Source organism: Thamnophis elegans, chromosome 8, assembly GCF_009769535.1.
Source record: "Thamnophis elegans isolate rThaEle1 chromosome 8, rThaEle1.pri, whole genome shotgun sequence".
Taxonomy (NCBI): domain Eukaryota; kingdom Metazoa; phylum Chordata; class Lepidosauria; order Squamata; family Colubridae; genus Thamnophis; species Thamnophis elegans.
The window spans coordinates 63,960,408-63,979,579 of NC_045548.1; the positions used below are offsets into that span (position 1 = coordinate 63,960,408).

The window sequence follows — 19,172 nt, forward strand, 5'->3', positions numbered from 1 at the left end:
ATCCCTGAAGATTTAAGAAAACTCGCAGCGCAATCCTGCACACCTTTGGTTCAAGTGACCCTGTGTCCTTAGCCGCCACTTTAAAAATAATAATAATCAAGTTGTCACAGGTTAATTCCCCAATTGATGGAAATGGGCAGGAAGCCACCCCAGTTTCGTGCTGCAGCAAAAAAAACTGGAATAGTATGCCCACCTACTTACCTAACACACACACACACACACACACAACAAACTTGCAATGTTGCACCTGCTTTTTTCCCCAACTCATAATCGAACAATTGTACTGAGAATCAGGAAGAAGGGAGATCAAATAAAAAAATAATTGCATACCTAACAGGCCCAGGAAGGACCCGTGATTTAGCTGGAATGTATTTATTTTTAAAAAAAGACAAAAACAGCGAGATGGAGAGCTGCCTGGAACATTTGCAAGGCATTAATCTGTCAGGGCTACCCCAGCCACGTGTGCGAAAGAGAAGGAAAGCAATGAGAGAGAGGCCAAAGCGCCTTCACTTACTTTTCATACTCGGCATTGTCCCTATCACACCGAGAATCCTTGTGCTTCTGCCAATCTTTGCCATGCTTGCAGGTAGTCAACAGGACAACGTCTTCCCCATTATGGACATGATATAAGGCATTCCTGGTGTCTGATCCTATCCCAGTTAGGTACCTTTTCCCTTTGAACACCAACATATACTTCCTCAGAGGTGGGATGGTGTTAAACCTCAAGAAGCCCCTCTCCCCTCCTGTCCTTGGGTGATCCTTAGAAAAAAGAGGGATGGAGACGTCAAACTTGGGCCGGAAGTTTTCCGTACTGATGCTGGCTTTGGCCAACATGGCCTGGCCAATGTCGAAGCCCACGTCCTCGGTGTAGTCAGGCCAGGTGCCGGAATATAAGTTAAAAACTAAATGATTCCTCCCGTTGTTCCACAAGTGGAGGCTTTGCACTTTGGAGCGCAGGTTGTGCACGTACTGGGGGGAGAGCTGGTCTCGGTCTAAGGTGTCCAAGCCGAGGACGAAGAGGCAGGCTTGGCTGGGGTCCGAAGTATAAAAGCGGGAGCCCTCGACCGCGGCCAGGATGTTTTGGTAACTCTCGGCGATCTTCTCCCCTTTCTGCGGCGGGTAGACGTAGACCTTGAAGCCGTTTTTCCTGCACAGGGCGAAGTCGAAGCAGGACTCCATGCGGCACTTCTTGCCCTTGTAGAGGCCGGCGTTGGCGTCGCGCTTCTGGCGAGGGGAAGCGTGCCGGTTGTAATCCTCACTCTCCAGCTGGTCCCAAGGCAGGAAAGGGCGCAGGGCGTCCGGGAAGCGGGGCCAGTAGCGTTCGGGGCGCTGCAAGCCATTCCTGCCGCCGCTACTGCGCGCCTCTCGCCTGCTTTGGCTCCTGGATGCTCTGAACTGCAAGCCTCCCAAGTAGAAGAGAAGGACGACGAAGGTGCCGGCCGAGAGGAGGGTGAAGTAGCGTTTTTTGGCCTGCATGTGTCCTATCTGGGTCGAGGGGATCGCCGATGAACACAAAGCTCGCCCAACTTCGCCAAGTGACACTTTCAGCTTGAGTCCGCCATTTTCCCGCCTGCCAAGACTTTAAACTCTCGTCTCCCACCACCTCCGATTTCCTTTCCCAAAGGCTCCGGCTGATGCAGCGCATGTGGGCGACTTCGTTAACTTTCTCCCCTCGGGTCTTTCATCTTCGGGCTCGCCCTGGGAGGAAGGAGGGTGGCGGCAGCGACGGCGGCTAGGGAAGATGAGGATAGCGAGAAAGGGAGAGAAGGACCGAGGGAGCGAAGGGAGGAAAGAGGGAGCGAGGCCGGGAGGAAAGAGAGGGGCGAGGAGGGGGCTGAAAGGCCGGGAGAGAGAAGGGAGGAAAAAGAAGAAGGCAAGCCGGGGCAAAAAGAAGCAAGCCCGCCCAGTGTGGCTTTCCCCAAAAAAAGAGAAAAGAAAAGAGGCTGGGAATTGGCTCGCAAGGCAAAGAGGAGGGAAGAGAAAAAGGACAAAGACAGCGGCGAGTCTGAAATCTAAATAGGAAAAAAAAAAGGGGGAGAGAGAAGCCGTCGAGTCCCGGGCTCCGGCTCTCCAATCTGTGGGTGCCAGACCGAGAAAGCCGTCCCGCCCTCTTCTCTCTCTTTCTCAGCCTGCACACGCGTTACACACTCCACACACAAACACGCGCGCAGCACACAAGGGGTGGCTCGGAGAGCAAAGCCACAACTTCAAGTCGGGCGAAACATCCCCGGGAAGGTCGCAAACACAACAACCACAACCACAACAAGAAGAGAGAAAGGAAGGAAGACAAGCCAAAGACAAGCCGGCCGGTTAGTCAGTCGGTCCGTCCGTCCGCTTAGAAGCCCGGGGCGCCCGGCTTTTTTTCCCCAAGAAGTCGCCGGCAGCGAGGATCTGTTCAATGCAGGGCTTGCCTGGGCTCGCTGAGATCAGAGCAACCAAAGCCGGGCTTACATCTTTCGGCCCCAGCACCGTAACCTTACGAATCCCTGCATTTCTCTCTGTGTGTGTCTCCCTTTCTCTCCTCTCTGTCTCTCTTTCTTTCTTTCTTTCTTTCTTTCGGTGCGTTCAGCACCGGCTGCAAAGCATGACGAGCGGGGCTGCCCTACGATTTCGCCGCCTGTATGGCCCCGGGGATGGAAGCGAACGAAAAGATCCTCCTCCTTCCTTCCTTCCTTCTTCGCCGCCGCCGCCGCCGCCTCCTCCTCTTCCACCGCCTCCTTTTAGCCCCCGCCCCTCTCAGCCATTCATTTCAGTGAGCGGCGATCCACGCAAGCCCGGGAAACAGCCCAGCCGGGAGGGAGGGAGAGGAGAGAGAGAGGAGGAGGGAGGGGAGGGGAGGGAGGAGGACGCCGCCTGCTCCTCGTCTGGCGACGCTGCCCGATAGCGGCGGCGGCGGGCGTTCGATCTCCGAACGTTTGCCCCGGTTCCGAATGTTAACACTCGCCACATTCCATTCCCCGACGCCACAGCGCTGACCTCATCCATCCACGCAGCCCGCCGGCCGATTGGCTGGGCGTCACGTCCGGAGGGGGCGGTGCTTCCGCTGCACCCATTCATAACCCGCCGGGCCTGGGGAAGGGGATGTGGGGTGCGAAGGGGAGCGGGGGGGGCGGCGGCAGCGGATGAGAAAGACGGTTTTGCGGTGTATCTCGAGCGAGCGGAGGAAGCGATTCCCGCTCGACCCTTTTGAGACAGGAACGGGGGGCAGGGGGGCGCCACACCCGACCCTCACCCCGGTGGAGAGACGCATGGGAGTGGAGGGCTGCTGCCCCCCCCCCGTGAGAAAGCCAGTCCCGCCCCCCACGCGCCCCCCTCTGGCGCTGCGCGGGTCATTCGAGTTGAGCCGCACGTCTGAATGAGGACCCGAGAGTTTAAATTCCCCCCATACACACACTTCCAACAAATGGAGCTTCGGGTTTTCGCGATCTCCCGTGTCGGTGCCGGGTAACCGGTGGCCGGCATCCGTGGGGAAAGGCTTCCACTTTTGCCTTTAAGGGCAAACGCCAGGGAGATGCGGGCGCCAGGCGATGTCTGGAAAGACAAACTCTTCCCGTGCTCCGGGCATGTTTGCAATGCAACGGAATGGTAATTGGAATGTGTGCCGGTTAGTGTCCATTCAAAGGGGAAAAGGTCTTTGGAGATTCTCACTCATCCAGGTCATGGTTGTCCCAAAGGTGCTTTTTTTCAAGAGGCAACTGGACTTTCTTGTTTTTTTCCTGTGAAGTCGTTTCGCTTCTCAACCAAGAAGCTTTTTCACTCTGACTGGATTCTTCCCATTCCCCACCATCCAGTCAGAGCTGAAGAAGCTTCTTGGTTGAGAAGTGAAACTCTTCAAAGGGGGAAAAAAACCAAGAAAGTCCAGTTTGCCTCTTGAAAAAAAAAAACACCTTTGGTTCATTCAAAGGGGACAATCAACATGATTCTAGGTTTCAGAGAGGAGGCTCTGGCTGTTGCAGAGTTCCCCCCCTCCATTTGATGAGTAGCCCGCTTAGAAAGAATGGGAATCCTTAGTTCCCGCAAGGTTGAGTTTGCAAGGTTGAGTTCGTAGGCTCCCAGCTCCTTTTGTAATCCACAAAGGAAAGGGGCAGGTCGGCATCTACAAATACCCCGAAACGATGAAGAAGGACGTGGAGATGTAAGGAAGGGAAGTAGAATCTCAACCGAGTTACTTCAAAATAGAGCCTGGGTTTGCAAAGACTTTAGTTTAGGCTCCTGTCAATCACTTTTGCTGCTCCGGAGATTAGCATCGCTTGCTGCTTCTGGAGTTAAGCAACTTTGGAGACCCCCCACTTCACCTTCCTTCGCTTTCACCTTCCTTTTTCTTGCTCCCTTGCAAAGGAGCGTTGAGGAGGGCGACTTTAAGCAGATCAGCTTAAGGGTGGGGAGGACATACAGTGGAAGAGCGGAGGAGATGCTAACCTGTTTCAACTTTTGGGAGACGAGAAAGAAAGAGAAGTGAAAGTACTACCTAAGTTTTCTTGAGAATCAGGTTTGTGTCAATGCCCTCTAGAGCAGGCTGATGGCATTGCCTGCTAAATCTGGGATCATAACTTTTTAGACACAAGGATGGGAAGATTTCAGGCTGAGACAATCATCCTTCCCCTTTTAAAATAAACGGGCCTGTAAAAGTGCAAATCAGACAAAACACAAAAAATTTAAAAATAGGGGTAGTCCTCAACTTACAACTACACAATTGAACCCAAAATGTATGTTCTTAAGTGAGAAAATTTTGTTAAGTGAATTTTGCCCTGTTTTACAACTTTTCTTGCTACCTTGGGTCGGTGAATCACTGTAGCTGTTCAATTAGTTATGCGGTTGTTAAGTGAATCTGATTCCCCCATTGACTTTGACAGAAGGTCGCAAAAGGGGATCGTGTGACACCCCCCCCCCCCGGGCACGGCAACCGTCATAAATGTGAGTCAGCTGTCAAGTATCCAAATATAAATCTGGTGACCATGGGTAATGCTGCCTCCATCGTAAGTGTGAAAAGTGGTCATAAGTCCCTTTTTAAAATGTCGTCGTAACTTCCAACTAAACGAACTGTTGTAAGTCAGGGACTACCTGCATTCTACCTGAATGTTTTCCTCCCATATATGAAGGCACATTTTGATTTAACCCACCACTGGGCCAATGATTACTGATACTCATCCTCAAATATTAAGGGAGTATATCTGAATACAACACTGTCTCACCTCTCCAATTCCTGTTGTGTGAAATGGCTGCAGAGAATGGTAAATTTAATGTGCCAGCTCATGGACCTGTGAGTCATGCACACCCAAAAGATTGGCTTGTATAAACCATGGTTTGGTTAACCATAGGTGTACAGGGCAGTGTTGCTTATTTGTGTCTAGTTTCTAGGCTCCCCAATTCCAAAAATTACTGGGTGATTTTTGAAAATTAAGTAACATATAAGAATATTAACAATCTGAAGGAACAATATACAGTACATGGTTCCACATCACAACTTGCCCAAAATATCCTAGAGGGAAAAAATAAGTTTATGAAAGTTTGTTGAAAGAAGGCAAGGAGTGTATATGTGAATCTTGTATCCATGTATATATCCTTTGTTTCCACGTGCCTACTTTTGGATCTTCAATCCAGACCAAATTTCATGGAAGATAACTCTAACGAAGGCTTGTATATCAGTGATTTTGATTTGATTTGATTTTGATTTGATTTGATTTCCCACCCCAACATTTTGGGCACCAGTGACCGGTTCCATGGAGAGGTTTTTCCGCGGATCGGAGGGGACATGGGTTTGTGTGCTGCCTGGGGTTTCGCTTGTTGGCACATTTCTGCCATGCCACAGACCGATGCCGGTCCACAGGCTGGCATTAGGGACCCCTCAGAAGTCGTATTCAACCGGTTCTCTCCAGTTCAGGCGAACTGGTAGTGGCGGCTACAGGAAGCTTCGCCCACCTGCCCCGACATAATGTGCGAGCACTGCGCATGCGCAGAAGGTGGTCCACATGCGTAGACAAGGTGCGAGGTCACAATTACGAACCAGTAAGGAAGGTAAGTGAATCCCACTGCTGGGATCCCTGCTGTATATTACAAAGAAAAAATGCAGACCTGTGTTACATTGTCTGGTTCCCTTTTACACACTTAGCAGTTCAGGAGAAGTGAAAGTGGAAAGTAAATGGGTAGGGCATACTATATCTTTCTTAGTTTATTTTGTGTTTATTGAATCATTTGCTACAGTACCTTACTTGTCGGTAGTGCCAGGACTTCCTTGGCCTTTTATAATTTGACAGGTGTTTTTTCTTTCAGTTACATTTTTTATTGCTTGAAAAAAAATACTTAATAAAAAGTATTAAATGATGTACAGGTAGTCCTTGAGTTATGACCATATTTGAGCCTGATAATTATAATCCTCAGTCATGATGGCTGTAAAGTGGATCACCATACAAATAGACCCAAATTTACAACTTTTTTTTTTTTTGCAGTGACTCAGCAACCACTTTTTGGAGATTGGAGAAAGAGAAGCAAAAATATTCCTAATTTTCCCCTTATTTGCTATGCAGTGGTTTTTGCCAGAAATCTAAAATAAACAGAGATTTCCAACAAAAATGTAAATTGTGGTCACGTGACTGCAGGGCATTGCAAACTGCTATAAATGTGGGCTGGTTGACAAGCACCCCAAAATATGGCCCCCAATATCATAATTTCAAAAGTGGGTCATAAGCAGGGGTGAAATGTTATCGGTTCGAACTGGTTCGCCCGAACTGGTAGCAAAAGGCAGCTGTTTGCCTGAACTGGTAGTAAATAAAAATGCTACCGGTTCGGGTGAACCGGTTTTTCTGACGATTAGCTGTGCCGTGCGATTTATATTAGTTAAAAACAGAGATTTCCTAATCTAAATTGTTCAGCACAGCGGATTCCCCCCCCCCCCACTGTTCATTTACCTTTGCAGGCATGCTCAGTAGCAGGCTACGCCAATCTGCCCGGATGGCATTTTGACTGTCTGTGCATCAGTGGTGGTTTCCAGATCCCGGTGCAACTGGTATGGTGCAACAGGGCCAGTAGTCCACCACATGCACGCGCGCAGCACATGCACACTGTGCGCATGCGTACTTACCGCCCGCGATGCTCCAGCTGCTCCGCGGAGCATTGCACAGGTTCCATACGCTCCATGCGCGTAAGCCCCAATCGGCTCAAATACAAGTGAGGGCGGACGGGTGGGCTCTCTGGAGCACCGTACCGGAATGGTACCTGGTGCTCCCAGCAGGCACCGGTACACCCGTACTGGGGCATACAGGTCGTATCCCACCACTGCTGCGCAAGCGCGGAAGGTCATGTGTCCTACATTGCTACCAAACAGGTAGCCAAGGTAAGTGGATTTCACCCCTGGTCATAAGTGGCTTTTAAGAGGCCAGGGTAGCTAAGCAAACAGTTGCCAGTCCAGAACTGTCTCTAATTTGAAGAGAGATAGATAGCTGGGGGTGAGATGGCTCAGCAGTTTAAGACACTGAGCTTGTCAGATGGAGAGCTGACAGCCTGGGTTTGAAACCTGAGCTCTGCACAACGGGTTGAACTCCCCTTATTTGCTACAGCTCCTGTCCACCTAGCAGTTTGAAAGCATGCAAATTCAAGTAGATAAATAGGTACCACTTTGGTGGGAAGGTAACAGAGTTCCATGCACTTTTGGCATATAGCCATGCTGGCCAGATGACCACAGAAATTATCTTCAGACAATACTGCGTCCCTCGGCCAAGAAACGGAGATGAGCACCGTGCCCTAAAGTCAAACTGATAGGGAAACCTTTACTTTTAAATAGCAGCCACAAATATTGGGCCCATTTTTTGACATTTTCTCCTTCAAAAAGACTTGCCTGGAGTCTAGCTTATTTTTTCATTGCCAACCTAAGCACTTTTCTGTTCTCGCATTGTGGTTTTTTCTTTTTTCTTTTTATCAAACTTTGAATTGCTTTAATTAGCTGCTCTTTGATGTTGAAATCCAATGCTGCAAATTGCAGAGTCATAAAATACAATAAAGTGATAAGGAGAAAACAGTGAAAATGGTTTGGCTGACCAATAAACCGAGCTGATAAGAAGTGAGAAAAACCAGAACCTGCAGGGAGGGGAAATGGTGGTTATTGCTCAAAGATATTGATGCTGGAGGGCGGATGTCTTAGTACAATATCTTACAGAATTCAGATGAAGCAATGGTGATGTCAAACTACATTCCAGACATCTCTGTCTAGTGTCCGTTCCTTAAAAAAAAAAAAGTCACATCAGCTAATCAAAAAGAAAAAAAATTTTTTGATATCTTTTAGATATCAAAGACACTTTGATATCTTTCTGGCTCTACTTTATAGTCAGAAAGAAAGCAAAAAATCAAATCCCTTTTTGCACAGATTAGGAGAACAGCCTTCCTGAGGCTCACAAATTAGCCTTTGTATTATACTTTGAAATAAGAAATTTGAACAGCAGAAGTTAGGGGTTTTCTCCCCAGGTATGGGATACTCTCGTAACACCCTTTAACTGCTGAAGATGTAGATATTGGTTCACAATCCCAGGGATGGATGGTTTACAAAATTAATAGCACTTAGACTTATATACCACTTTACAGCCCTCTCTAAGCAGTTTACGGAGTCAGCATATTGCCCCCATCAATCTGGGTCCTCATTTTACTGGCCTCGGAAGGATTGGAAGGCTGAATCAACTTTGGGAGATGAGAATGGAACTGCTATCAATCGGCAGAATTAATTAAGTGAACCCAACTGGCTGCGTTTATAATAACCAAGTGAGTCCTAATACTGGTTTCGTTTGCATAGCACGTCCAATCACAAGTAAGCCAGCCAATCTTTGTTAATTTTAACATTGGTATTTATTGTTTTCATGTTTCATAATATCATTTTTGTCATGTTAGCCTCCTAGAGTGGCTTGATAGAGAGATAGGTGCCATAATCATAACTTATAATATATGTTATAAGTGCCATAATCGTAACTTATAATATGTGTGTTCACTGTCGCTGGCAGAAATATCAATTATCAACAATATTTGTGTTTTTAAAAAAGTATTACTAGAAACTAGTTTTGTTTGATGTTCAACTCTATTTTAAAGGCTGCTTTTGCCAAAATACTATTTGTGTTTTCAATCAAAGTGTTCTTACTGACACTCTACACCCAATCATGGTTTTAAAACCAGGCCATATATGGTTTATTTAAATCACCAAACAGACACACAACCTCAAACTATCAGATCATTCACCTAATACATACTATGAGTCCCACCTAATTTATGAATCAGTCCTTGATTAATAAACCATAGTTAAACTCAAAAGTGAATGTCTTACAACCAAAATGTGTGGCTTGTTTTATATCTAGAATGTAAGTATATTGAAATTTATTAACCTGAATTTAATAATTTAACATGTTTTGGAATTTTGGCTGCAAACACTATTAAACCCAGAAGAGAACCATTACAATAGTTTTGACTTTATTTGAGATTTTCCTTGAACCAGACAGTCCTATGGCAAAATGAAACACTTAAGGATTAAGTTCTGTAGGAAGTTAGCACCCACCCTCTCCTAGAAAAATGAAATATTCTATGAAGTATTAAAAAGGCAGAATATTATATTTCCCTGGGTGAGAAATGGAGGAACAGGTTTTTTAGGCAGGAAGCAGACTCACTCTTAATAGCCCCCACTTTCTTCAATAGCCCATAGCAGATGTCCTCACTTAAGAGATAAAGAGATAGCTAGGTCTATTCATAGGCAAATGCCCTCACCCCAAATCCAACAAAGGTAAGATTAGCCCTCTACCCATCTAAGCAACAGAACTCACCACATGGCACCTGGGAAGATTACATCACCCAGGAAGGCTCAGCCAAGCTTGGGACTCAAAACACAACCCACAAAGTTGGTAACTTTGCATGGCCCCATGGGAGTCTGACAACCAATCAGAATACAAGCTCAAATTCAAAAGCCCAGAGAGGGCATAAAACTGAAGACACTCAGCATCTCTTCCCTTTTTGCCCAGGACCTCAAACCATGTGGTCCTGCCCACCATTAAAACTATATTTCCAAACAGCTACCACTGTTTCCATTGTCTTCGTCCCCACTTGGAACTGAACCCAGATGGACATTTCTTCCAACAGTTCTCTGAGGGATTTTTTAAAGGGCAAAACTATAGGAAGAGCTTTAAAACAGATTTATCAAGTGCTTAGTTCTGTGGTCCCTTAAAATACCATATTTTCTGAGCATGTATTTTTAACCACAAGTAGCATACTTTCCAATATGACTACATGGAATTAAGAAATGCTAATTATTCTGTGGCCTGGAAAATACTTAGAGGGTCTCTTTTTTATATTAATGAAATAATATATAACAATACATACATCAACCCAGTTTCTCGCAATTTTATCATGATTTGCAGTGAAAAATATTTGTGCGTATCTATTTGAATAGGTCTGAATGGATCTAAATTGAGTGCCGTAATGATGTCTCATATATTAAAAATAGACTAACGTTCTCCACCCCATGTGATAAACTTCATATGCTCTGGAAATATGCAGATCACCAGATTGGGAAATTTTGCTCAGAAAGAATAAGCTAGTGATATTAGGAAAACAAGTAGAAGCCAAATTTATATTTTGGATGAAAGACAAGAAATAAGGGTGGCTCCCTTCATACGAAGCATTCAAGATTAAGCAAGGATCACATTTCTGTCTTGCAATTCGAGGCGCATTTCTTACATGCTATTGGGACTTCTGAGTAGCTTACGAGTACAGTAAGGATATATCATTTAGTGTAATCCTGGTCAGTGGTCAGCTATACTGTAGTTAGAATGAAGAGCTGAGTAAGTAAAATAGATCACTTCCACTCCTTTTCTTCTAATTGAGGCAGGAACGTTTCAACATTTGGAAATACTTTGGATGCCTTTGAGGTCCACCACTGAGTTGGAAAGACCATTTAGGACCATCTCAAATCCAACCTCTGGAATAGGAATAGCAATTAAAGCATGCCTGGAAAACATCTATCTAGCCTTTGCTAGAACTCTAAAGGGATGCATGCACACATCCATCACTTCTCTCCGTAATTGGTTTCACTGTCAAATTGTTATACTGCTGGGTTGTGTGGGTTTTTCCCAAGCATTTAGACAGAATTTATCTTCTTGGTGGTTTAAGAGCATAATTCTCTGTCTGCATTTTGGGACAACGGAAAAGAGCTTATGGCCTTTCTGTGTGATGTCCTCATGGATACTTGAAGTGCTATCATATCTCCCTCAAATCTTTTGTTGTCAAGGCTAAACAACTTCCAAGGTCCCTCAGTTGCTTCTTGTAGAACTTCCCTTGCAGTTTCATGATCATCTTTGATATTCTTTACAATTTTTTTCAGTTTAATCCGATACCTTCCTAAAACATGTAGCATGGTGTCCAGAACAGTACTCTAGGTAATATCGTGTTTTCCCCAAAATAAGACCCTCATTTTCAGGGAGGTCCATAGGTGCATTGATGCCAGTTCGGCCAGGATCGGGCAAACCAGTAGCAGCAGCAGTGAGAGGCTCCACCCACCTGCCCAAATGCTTCCGCACATGCGCAGAAATGTTGCGCACTCAAGCATGCATGCGCACACAAACAAACCAGTAGTAACAATAATAGAAACCACAGGGGAGGTCTTATTATTTTGAGGTGCAGGAGTCAGTGAGCGTGGTCATCTCATGCCTGCTGCTGTGTTGCAATATTTTGGGGGGGCTTATTTTAGCGCATGCACTCAAAAAGTCCGATTGGGATTATTATCCAGGGAGGTCTTATTTTCAGGGAAACAGGGTATGTGACCTACAAAAGATACAAAAGGTATCTTTTGTAGGTCACAAATCCAAATCCTCCTTAAAATTATTTGGTTTTCTTTACAGCCTACTTCTAATCTAGAAAATTATTTCAAATGTTGGGGCCTTCTAAGGTATTAGCTAACCAGTTCCAGCTCTTCCCAGGAATGTAAAATGTGTGTAGAAAACAGCTACATGATCGTGGGAAAAGATGTAGCTGCTTTAATGAGTTGCAGACTCAAAAGCAATCTTGGGGGTTATCCAGTCTGAAATTCTGCTATCCATCCAAGTGTGTATCATCTCTAATAAGCATGCCCTTTATCTCCTAAGAAAAATAGGGCCATCATTGTAAAGGGGGACAAATACTGAACCCAGCACCAAATCCAAACTTCCATCAATCCTTTGCTCTAGTTTGATGGCGAATGTATTTTCCCTCCTGTCCCCTCAGACAAAGCTAGATAAACCCAGTAAATATTTCCAAGTGGTTTAGGCCTTTGGAAAGATACAATCCTTTAAATGTGCAAAGAAATCCATACCAGCCCTCTAGTCCAATTATAAATGAAGGCTTTTGGAAGGAAAGATCACAAGACTACTGAAGGAAGCTGCCAGAGGCACAATTATAAAAGTAAATAAAATCTTGTGGCAGAAAGTTAATCTAACTAGATCTGTATCCGGAGATAAAATCCTCCTGCCCCAGTATAAACTTTTTCAGAGTTTATTCATTCAACAGCATTTTCTACATTGATCTTAATTAGTCCAGGGACTCCAGGCAGAAACAGAAATGTGACCAAAGGGAATTTTTTGGCAACTCTGCTTAAATGGGGTGAATTTGACTACTAGCAGCCCTTCCTCTGGGCTCTTAGCAGGGAGAAGCAGACTTCTTGAGAATCAAGGAGGAAGTATGCAGCCTTTCTGAGACAGAATTAGGTATTTCCAAAGAAACTGGTGAGATGTGCCTCAGCCAGAACTGGGTTTTTTTCGCAAATGAGGTTTTAGTAGGTTACAAGAAAGCTGCATAAGAAAAGAGAGAAAGAAGCAGACACCTATATTGCAAGATGTTGAATAAAAGATTGCCATGGTTCATCATGATCTTTAATTTGACTCTCAACTTATTTTTTTTCCTCAAGAGAACATTCTACTTTGTAGACAGCTGTCTAAAAAACAAGCATTAGTATAAACGCTGCCATAATTGATAATTCATTCAAGTTTAGAACTCATTCAAGTTTGAAATTCATTCATTCATTCATTCAAGTTCCAATACAGGCTGCTGCTTTCATTTCCATACCTTAACACTGAGAGGCGGAGTAAAGGTAGATTGGTACAAACGTCTGCACTAATCCCATGCCTTTTTAATTAATAGAAAGCCTCATTAAGTTCTCTGGACTTAACATTTGAGTTAACCTGCATGCATTTGTTCATTATTTCCTAGGCAGAGGGATATAAACATACATAAACATTGTCACTGTCATACTATAGGCACGCAAGCAAGTGTTCAGATTCTGAAGTTCTCCCATTCAATTCAATATGGCTATTAAAGGTAAACATTCCCCTCACACATATGTGCTAGTCGTTCTCGACTCTAGGGGGCAGTGCTCATCTCCGTTTCAAAGCCGAAGAGCCAGCTCTGTCCATAGACATCTATGTGTTCAGCATGACTAAACACAAATGGGGCGCTGTTACCTTCCCACCAAAGGTGGTTCCTATTTTTCTACTTGCATTTTTTACATGCTTTCGAAATGCTGGGTTAGCAGAAGCTGGGACAAGTAACGGGAGCTCACTCCATTATGCAATGCTAGGGATTCAAACCGCTGAACTGCCAATCTTTCTGATCAACAAGCTCAGTGTCTTAGCCACTGTGTCCCTTAATATGACTATTAGATAAAATGTAATGCAAATAGCAATAGCAATAGCAATAGCAGTAGACTTATATACCGCTTCATAGGGCTTTCAGCCCTCTCTAAGCGGTTTACAGAGAGTCAGCATATTGCCCCCAACAATCTGGGTCCTCATTTTACCCACCTAGGAAGGATGGAAGGCTGAGTCAACCCTGAGCCGGTGAGATTTGAACCGCTGAACTGCTGATCTAGCAGTAGCCTGCAGTGCTGCATTTAACCACTGCGCCACCTCGGCAAATGTAAGCAGGAAAATGGTAGGGTTCTTGTGGACAATTGAAGCCCTTCCAAAGAAATGGGAAGTTGCATCAGATGAGAGCATCACTCAAGGTTTCCACTCCATAGGCCAGTCTTTCCCACCAAAGGTGACAGATCACATCTGCCAAAAATATCCAGCCACCATTAATTCCCACCGTGACTGTCATATGCCTTTCAGTCATTGCTGCCTGGACTAGTTGCTTGCAGCTTTCTTGGCAAGTTTTTAGAAGTGGTTTCCATTGCTTCTTTGTAAAGATTGAGAGAATGACTTGCTCAGAAGCATCTAGCTGGCTTCATGTTGAAGATGGATGTTGGGAAATCCCCAGTCAGATTAAGGTAGGGGGGTCCAATAGGAAATTAGTCTTGAGTCATTGCATAGCTGCAAGAGACTAAGAACTGAACCCATCTCTAAGTTCCTTCCCAAGGGACTGCTCTCATGGGAGATTCTGGTACTATAAGTAGAACGCAATAAGGTAGTCAACTTGAACTTTTCACACGTGGATCTGGTTCCTTAGATCTGTGGTAGTCTGTCCACAACCAACCACCTGCTCAGATGCTAGTTCAGAGAAGGAGGCCATGGCAGTCCCTCGCACCTCTGGAGGAAGCCGGAGACTCTGATCAGAAAGCAGCAGGCTGAAGCTCACAGAGCAATTGGATGGGCTGCCATCTGAGTGTGGACAGCTAGAGATTCAGCTGCAACAGGTTAGCTCTGAGGCTTCAGGTGGGAAGTGAGCACAGATGCCAGCAACCAGCGCAGATGAGGAGAAGGAGCTTCCCAATCTGATAGCATGCAGGGTCAAGACAATACAGGAGCAACACCCGTCAGCCTGACTACTTGTGATGTGATAGCCCCATTCCTTGTGATAGGCTGCACCAGTGGCTTTTTAAACCACCCCCCAAAAAGGGAAATGGGGCTATAACAAAATGTCCGGTTGCTTTGCTGCATGTTCCTGTGCAGTCTTGCCTTGAATTTAGATTAGGATAGGGATGGGGGTGGGGGGGGTGGGGGTAGGGATAGGATAGGGATAGGGAAGGGATAGGGTAGAAGTAGAAATAGAAATAGAAATAACAGTTGGGAGGGGCCTTAGAGGTCTTCTAGTCCAACCCTCTGCTTAGGCAAGAAACCATCTCTGACAAATGGCTATCCAACATCTTCTTAAAGACTTCCAGTGTTGGAGCATTCACAACTTCTGGAGACAAGCTGTTCCACTGATTAATTATTCTAATTGTCAGGAAATTTCTCCTTAGTTCTAGGTTGTTTCTCTCCTTGATTAGTTTCCACCCATTGCTTCTTGTCCTGCCCTCAGGTGCCTTGGAGAATGGCTTGACTCCCTCTTCTTTGCGGCAACCCCTGAGATATTGGAAGACTGCTATCATGTCTCCCCTAGTCCTTCTTTTCATTAAGCTACACATACCCAGTTCCTGCAACCGTTCTTCATATGTTTTACCTTCGAGTGCCCTAATCATCTTTGTTGCTCTTCTCTGCACTCTTTCTAGAGTCTCCACCTCTTTTCTATGTCTTTTTTTTTTTTTTTTGCTATCTCAGATTTTGGACTGTGCTTTGCCTTCTGGACTGAGTCTGGCTTCATGGGCGTTAGTCTGATCTCGTTGGTTGGTCTTGCTTTGGCCTTCCCTTGGACTTGTCCAGTTGACTGGCTTTATCCTTTGACTTGTAGACTTGGCAGAGCAGGGAACAGTTCACTGCTGTTAACTCCCTGGGGCCCTTTCAGACTCAGTGGGAGCGTGCAGGCTCCAGTAACTGCTGGGGAATGCAAACGTGGGCTTGTATTGTCAATAAAGACTTCTTATTCTGACCGTGATGTGTGCAGGTGTCTGCACAGGGTCTGACAACAGGATTAGAATTCATGGTCTTCTAGTTTTTAGTCTGATGCCTTTGCAACTACATCAAAAAGAAAGGTCCCTATTGGGAAAAACTGGTATTGATCCATTCAGTTGTATCAAACATACAGATTGTGCCTGGTGCCTAGTCCAGTTTGTGTCTTTTCAATAACATTCAGCAGAAGGGATGTTCTCCTTTTTCGGTGTTTATCCTCCAAAAAAGTAATCCCAACTCTTATATAAAATGTTGAGTGGATGCATAAGTCAACATTACATATCCTTAGAAACAATAACCAAAAGGGTTTCTAGACTCCACATCCTATTCTACCCCCTACCCTACTCCAGGGCAGGTATTTCAGAGTTAAATGCAAAGCTATACTCAGTCAATCCCGAATAATGGGTAACAGTCTAGTTTTGCGCAGGTTGAACTTAAATCTGGTTTCCCCCAGGTCATAATAATCCAGCAACTTAATCCCTACACAATAGCTTTTGTACTGTCGTTCTTCGGTGGATGCTGCTCATTGTTTCCATCCATTTGTTATATTACTAAACCAACTCATGCATACCCAAATGTGGAGCCAGACGCAGTGAAGCTCACTCAAATGTGACTCAGATACATTTGGTTATTGCTAATACTTTGTAAGTTTTACTTCCCGTTGTGTTGTTGTGTGGTGATTCACATGTAGATGCCAATTGAGCAACTTTCTTGAGTTGGAGCAGAATTAAATTTGTGAACATTTATTTATCGGTTGGTTTGGAATAAGACGTGAGCTTGAATTAATTTATTGCATATAATCATTTTCAGTATGATATTGCATGTATGGACAATGCATATTTATGTCCTAAAATAATCCTAACCAGAAGAGGCAAAGGAAAGAAGCAACGGCTTTAGTGCAGCAGTGGGATATGACTGGCACACCCTGGTAAGGGGATACCGGTGCCTGCTGGGAGCACCAGGTACCGTTCTGGTACAATGATCCGGAGAGCCCACCCGCCCACCCACCCTCCTTACCTGTATTTGAGAGCACATGCACAGAGCATACAGTGCCTGCGCGACGGTCCGCTGAGCAGCTGGAGCGTCGCAGGCAGTAAGTACGCATGTGTGCTGCGTGCATGCATGTGTTGGACACCCGGCCCAGTTGCACCGTACCAATTGCACTGCTTTAGTGCTAGATTTATTAATAATACCATATTGTACAGGTAGTCCTCAACTTACAACAGTTCATTTAATGACTGTCCAACTGGACCAATCCAATTATAATGGTTCTGAAAAAAAGTGACTTCTGACCGTTTTTCAGACTTACGAACATCACAGCAATAATAATGAAACAAACAAAATGTTAAAAAAAGTTGTGCTATTTATGTGGTTACTTACCAAGCATATCTAAATTATATTAAAGTAACCAAAATACCTTTTCAATCACTAAGGCATGTCATAACTTTTGAGCATCCCTAATGTTTGGAAATTGAAAGTTGAAACATTTGATGCATCCTATCAACATCCCCACAACTGTGTGATCAAAATTCAGACGCTTGGCAACTGATTCATATTTATGACGATTGCAGTGTTCTGGGGTCATGTGACCCCAATTTGGGACCTCCTGATAAGCAAAGTCAATGAGGAAGGCAAGGTTTACTTAACAACCATGTTACTAAACAAATGCAATGATTCACTCAACAACTGTGGCAAAAAAAGTCGTAAAATAGGGCAAACTTACTTATCAAGTGTTCCCCTTAGCAACATCAATTTTGGGCTCAATCGTGGTCATAACTCAGAGACTGGCTATATTACATTAATAGTGATTGACACTATCTTCAAGATTTGGAAAGCTGCCTTCCGTATAGTAGGTAAAGTTCCCACGCAGTGGCAAATTGCAAAATAAAGATTTCAAAAATCCTCCATATACAGTTCAAGGATCTAATTTATTCAGGACCTTCAGCTCAATCTTTGGGGGGTGCTTGATCTCAAAAACGCTTCATAGAGGCCAAACCAAGAATCCTTGGCTTGGGCTTACGAAAAGACAGGTATAAGGCCCTGAACCATTGCATTAGATGTATATATTCTAGACTCTTTTCCATGCCAAAATATTTATTTAATTACCTATCTGTTCTCATTCAAAAGGTGAACATCCTCTAAGGCAGGGGTGTCAGACTCAATTTCATTAAGGGTCATATCAGGGTTGTATTTGACCTCAGGGGGTGTGGGGGGAAGTGGCCAGGGGGTGTATAGCCAGCTTGACATCACTCATGTTGGGGGCGCCTGTGGCCCAAGTGCTGTGCCAGGGAAAACAGGCTCCCGAGTTCCGTTTTCAGCTGTGATGGCCTCCTGCAGCCCTCGGCCAGTGAAAACGGAGCCCCTCTCCCCCAGCTCAGTTTTCGCTAGCAGAGGAACCATGGGCAGGATCTTTGCTGTTCCCAGGGTGGCCAGATCTGACCACCCCGTGGTCCTGATTCGGCCCGCGGACCTTGAATTTGACACCCCTGCTTTAAGATATTTACCTAAGAATATTGGGTCTAGTTCTGAAGTCCTCACTTAAAAAAAAGATATTGATAAGATGGAGCAACAAAATGGTGTAAGGTCTGAGGGACAAAACATATCAGGAGAGATTGGAGGAACTGAATATGTACAACTTAGAGGACAAAAGAAAAAGTGGTGACATGATTGAAACCTTTAAATAGATGAAGGGTGCGAATAAGGTTCTGGAAGGCAGCATTGTCAACATGAAGCACAAATCAAGGACATCAGACAGACAGGAGGAAAGTTCAGAAATAATGTTAGAAAGTTTTACTTCACAGAAAAAGAAGTGGGACCTTGGACCAACTTTCAGTAGAGATAGTGGGTCAGTCATCAGTAACTGAGTTTTAACCATGCTTGGGATAAACACATCTCCATCATCCAACAAAAATTAAATAATAAAATATTAGAACAGAACAGAATAGAAATAACAGAGTTGGAGGGGACTTGGAGGTCTTCTAGTCTAATCCCCTGTTCAGGCAGGAAACTATACCATTTCAGACAAATGGTTGTCCAATCTCTTCTTAAAAACTTCCAGCGTTGGAACATTCACAACTTCAGAAGGCAAGTCGTTCCACTGATTAATTGTTCTCACTGTCAGGAAATTCCTCTTTATTTCTAGGTTGCTTCTCTCCTTGATTAATTTCCATCCATTGCTTCTCCTCCTGCCTTCAGGTGCTTTGGGGATTAACTTGACTCCCTCTTCTTTGTGGCAGCCCCTGAGAAATTGGAACACTGCTATCGCGTCACCTTAGGTCAGTGATGGCGAACCTATGACACGCGTGTCAGTGCTGACACGAGTAGCCATTTGGGGTGACACGCACAGGATTTCATGCGATTCATCCTCGGCTCTTGCACGGCCGCCGAGGATGAAAGAATCTGTGCTGGAGGAACGGG

At 44.9% G+C, this 19,172-nt stretch overlaps 1 protein-coding gene across 1 annotated transcript in view; it reads right to left on the reverse strand.

Moving 5' to 3' along the window:
• Positions 1-2,932, reverse strand: part of EXT1 (exostosin glycosyltransferase 1) — a 337,038-nt gene extending 334,106 nt beyond the window's left edge. The window contains exon 1 of the mRNA XM_032223383.1: positions 515-2,932. Within this exon, the coding sequence (XP_032079274.1) occupies positions 515-1,476 (962 nt within the window). The 5' untranslated portion in view covers positions 1,477-2,932. The remainder of the gene's footprint in view (positions 1-514) is intronic.
• Between the last annotated feature and the right edge of the window lie 16,240 nt (positions 2,933-19,172).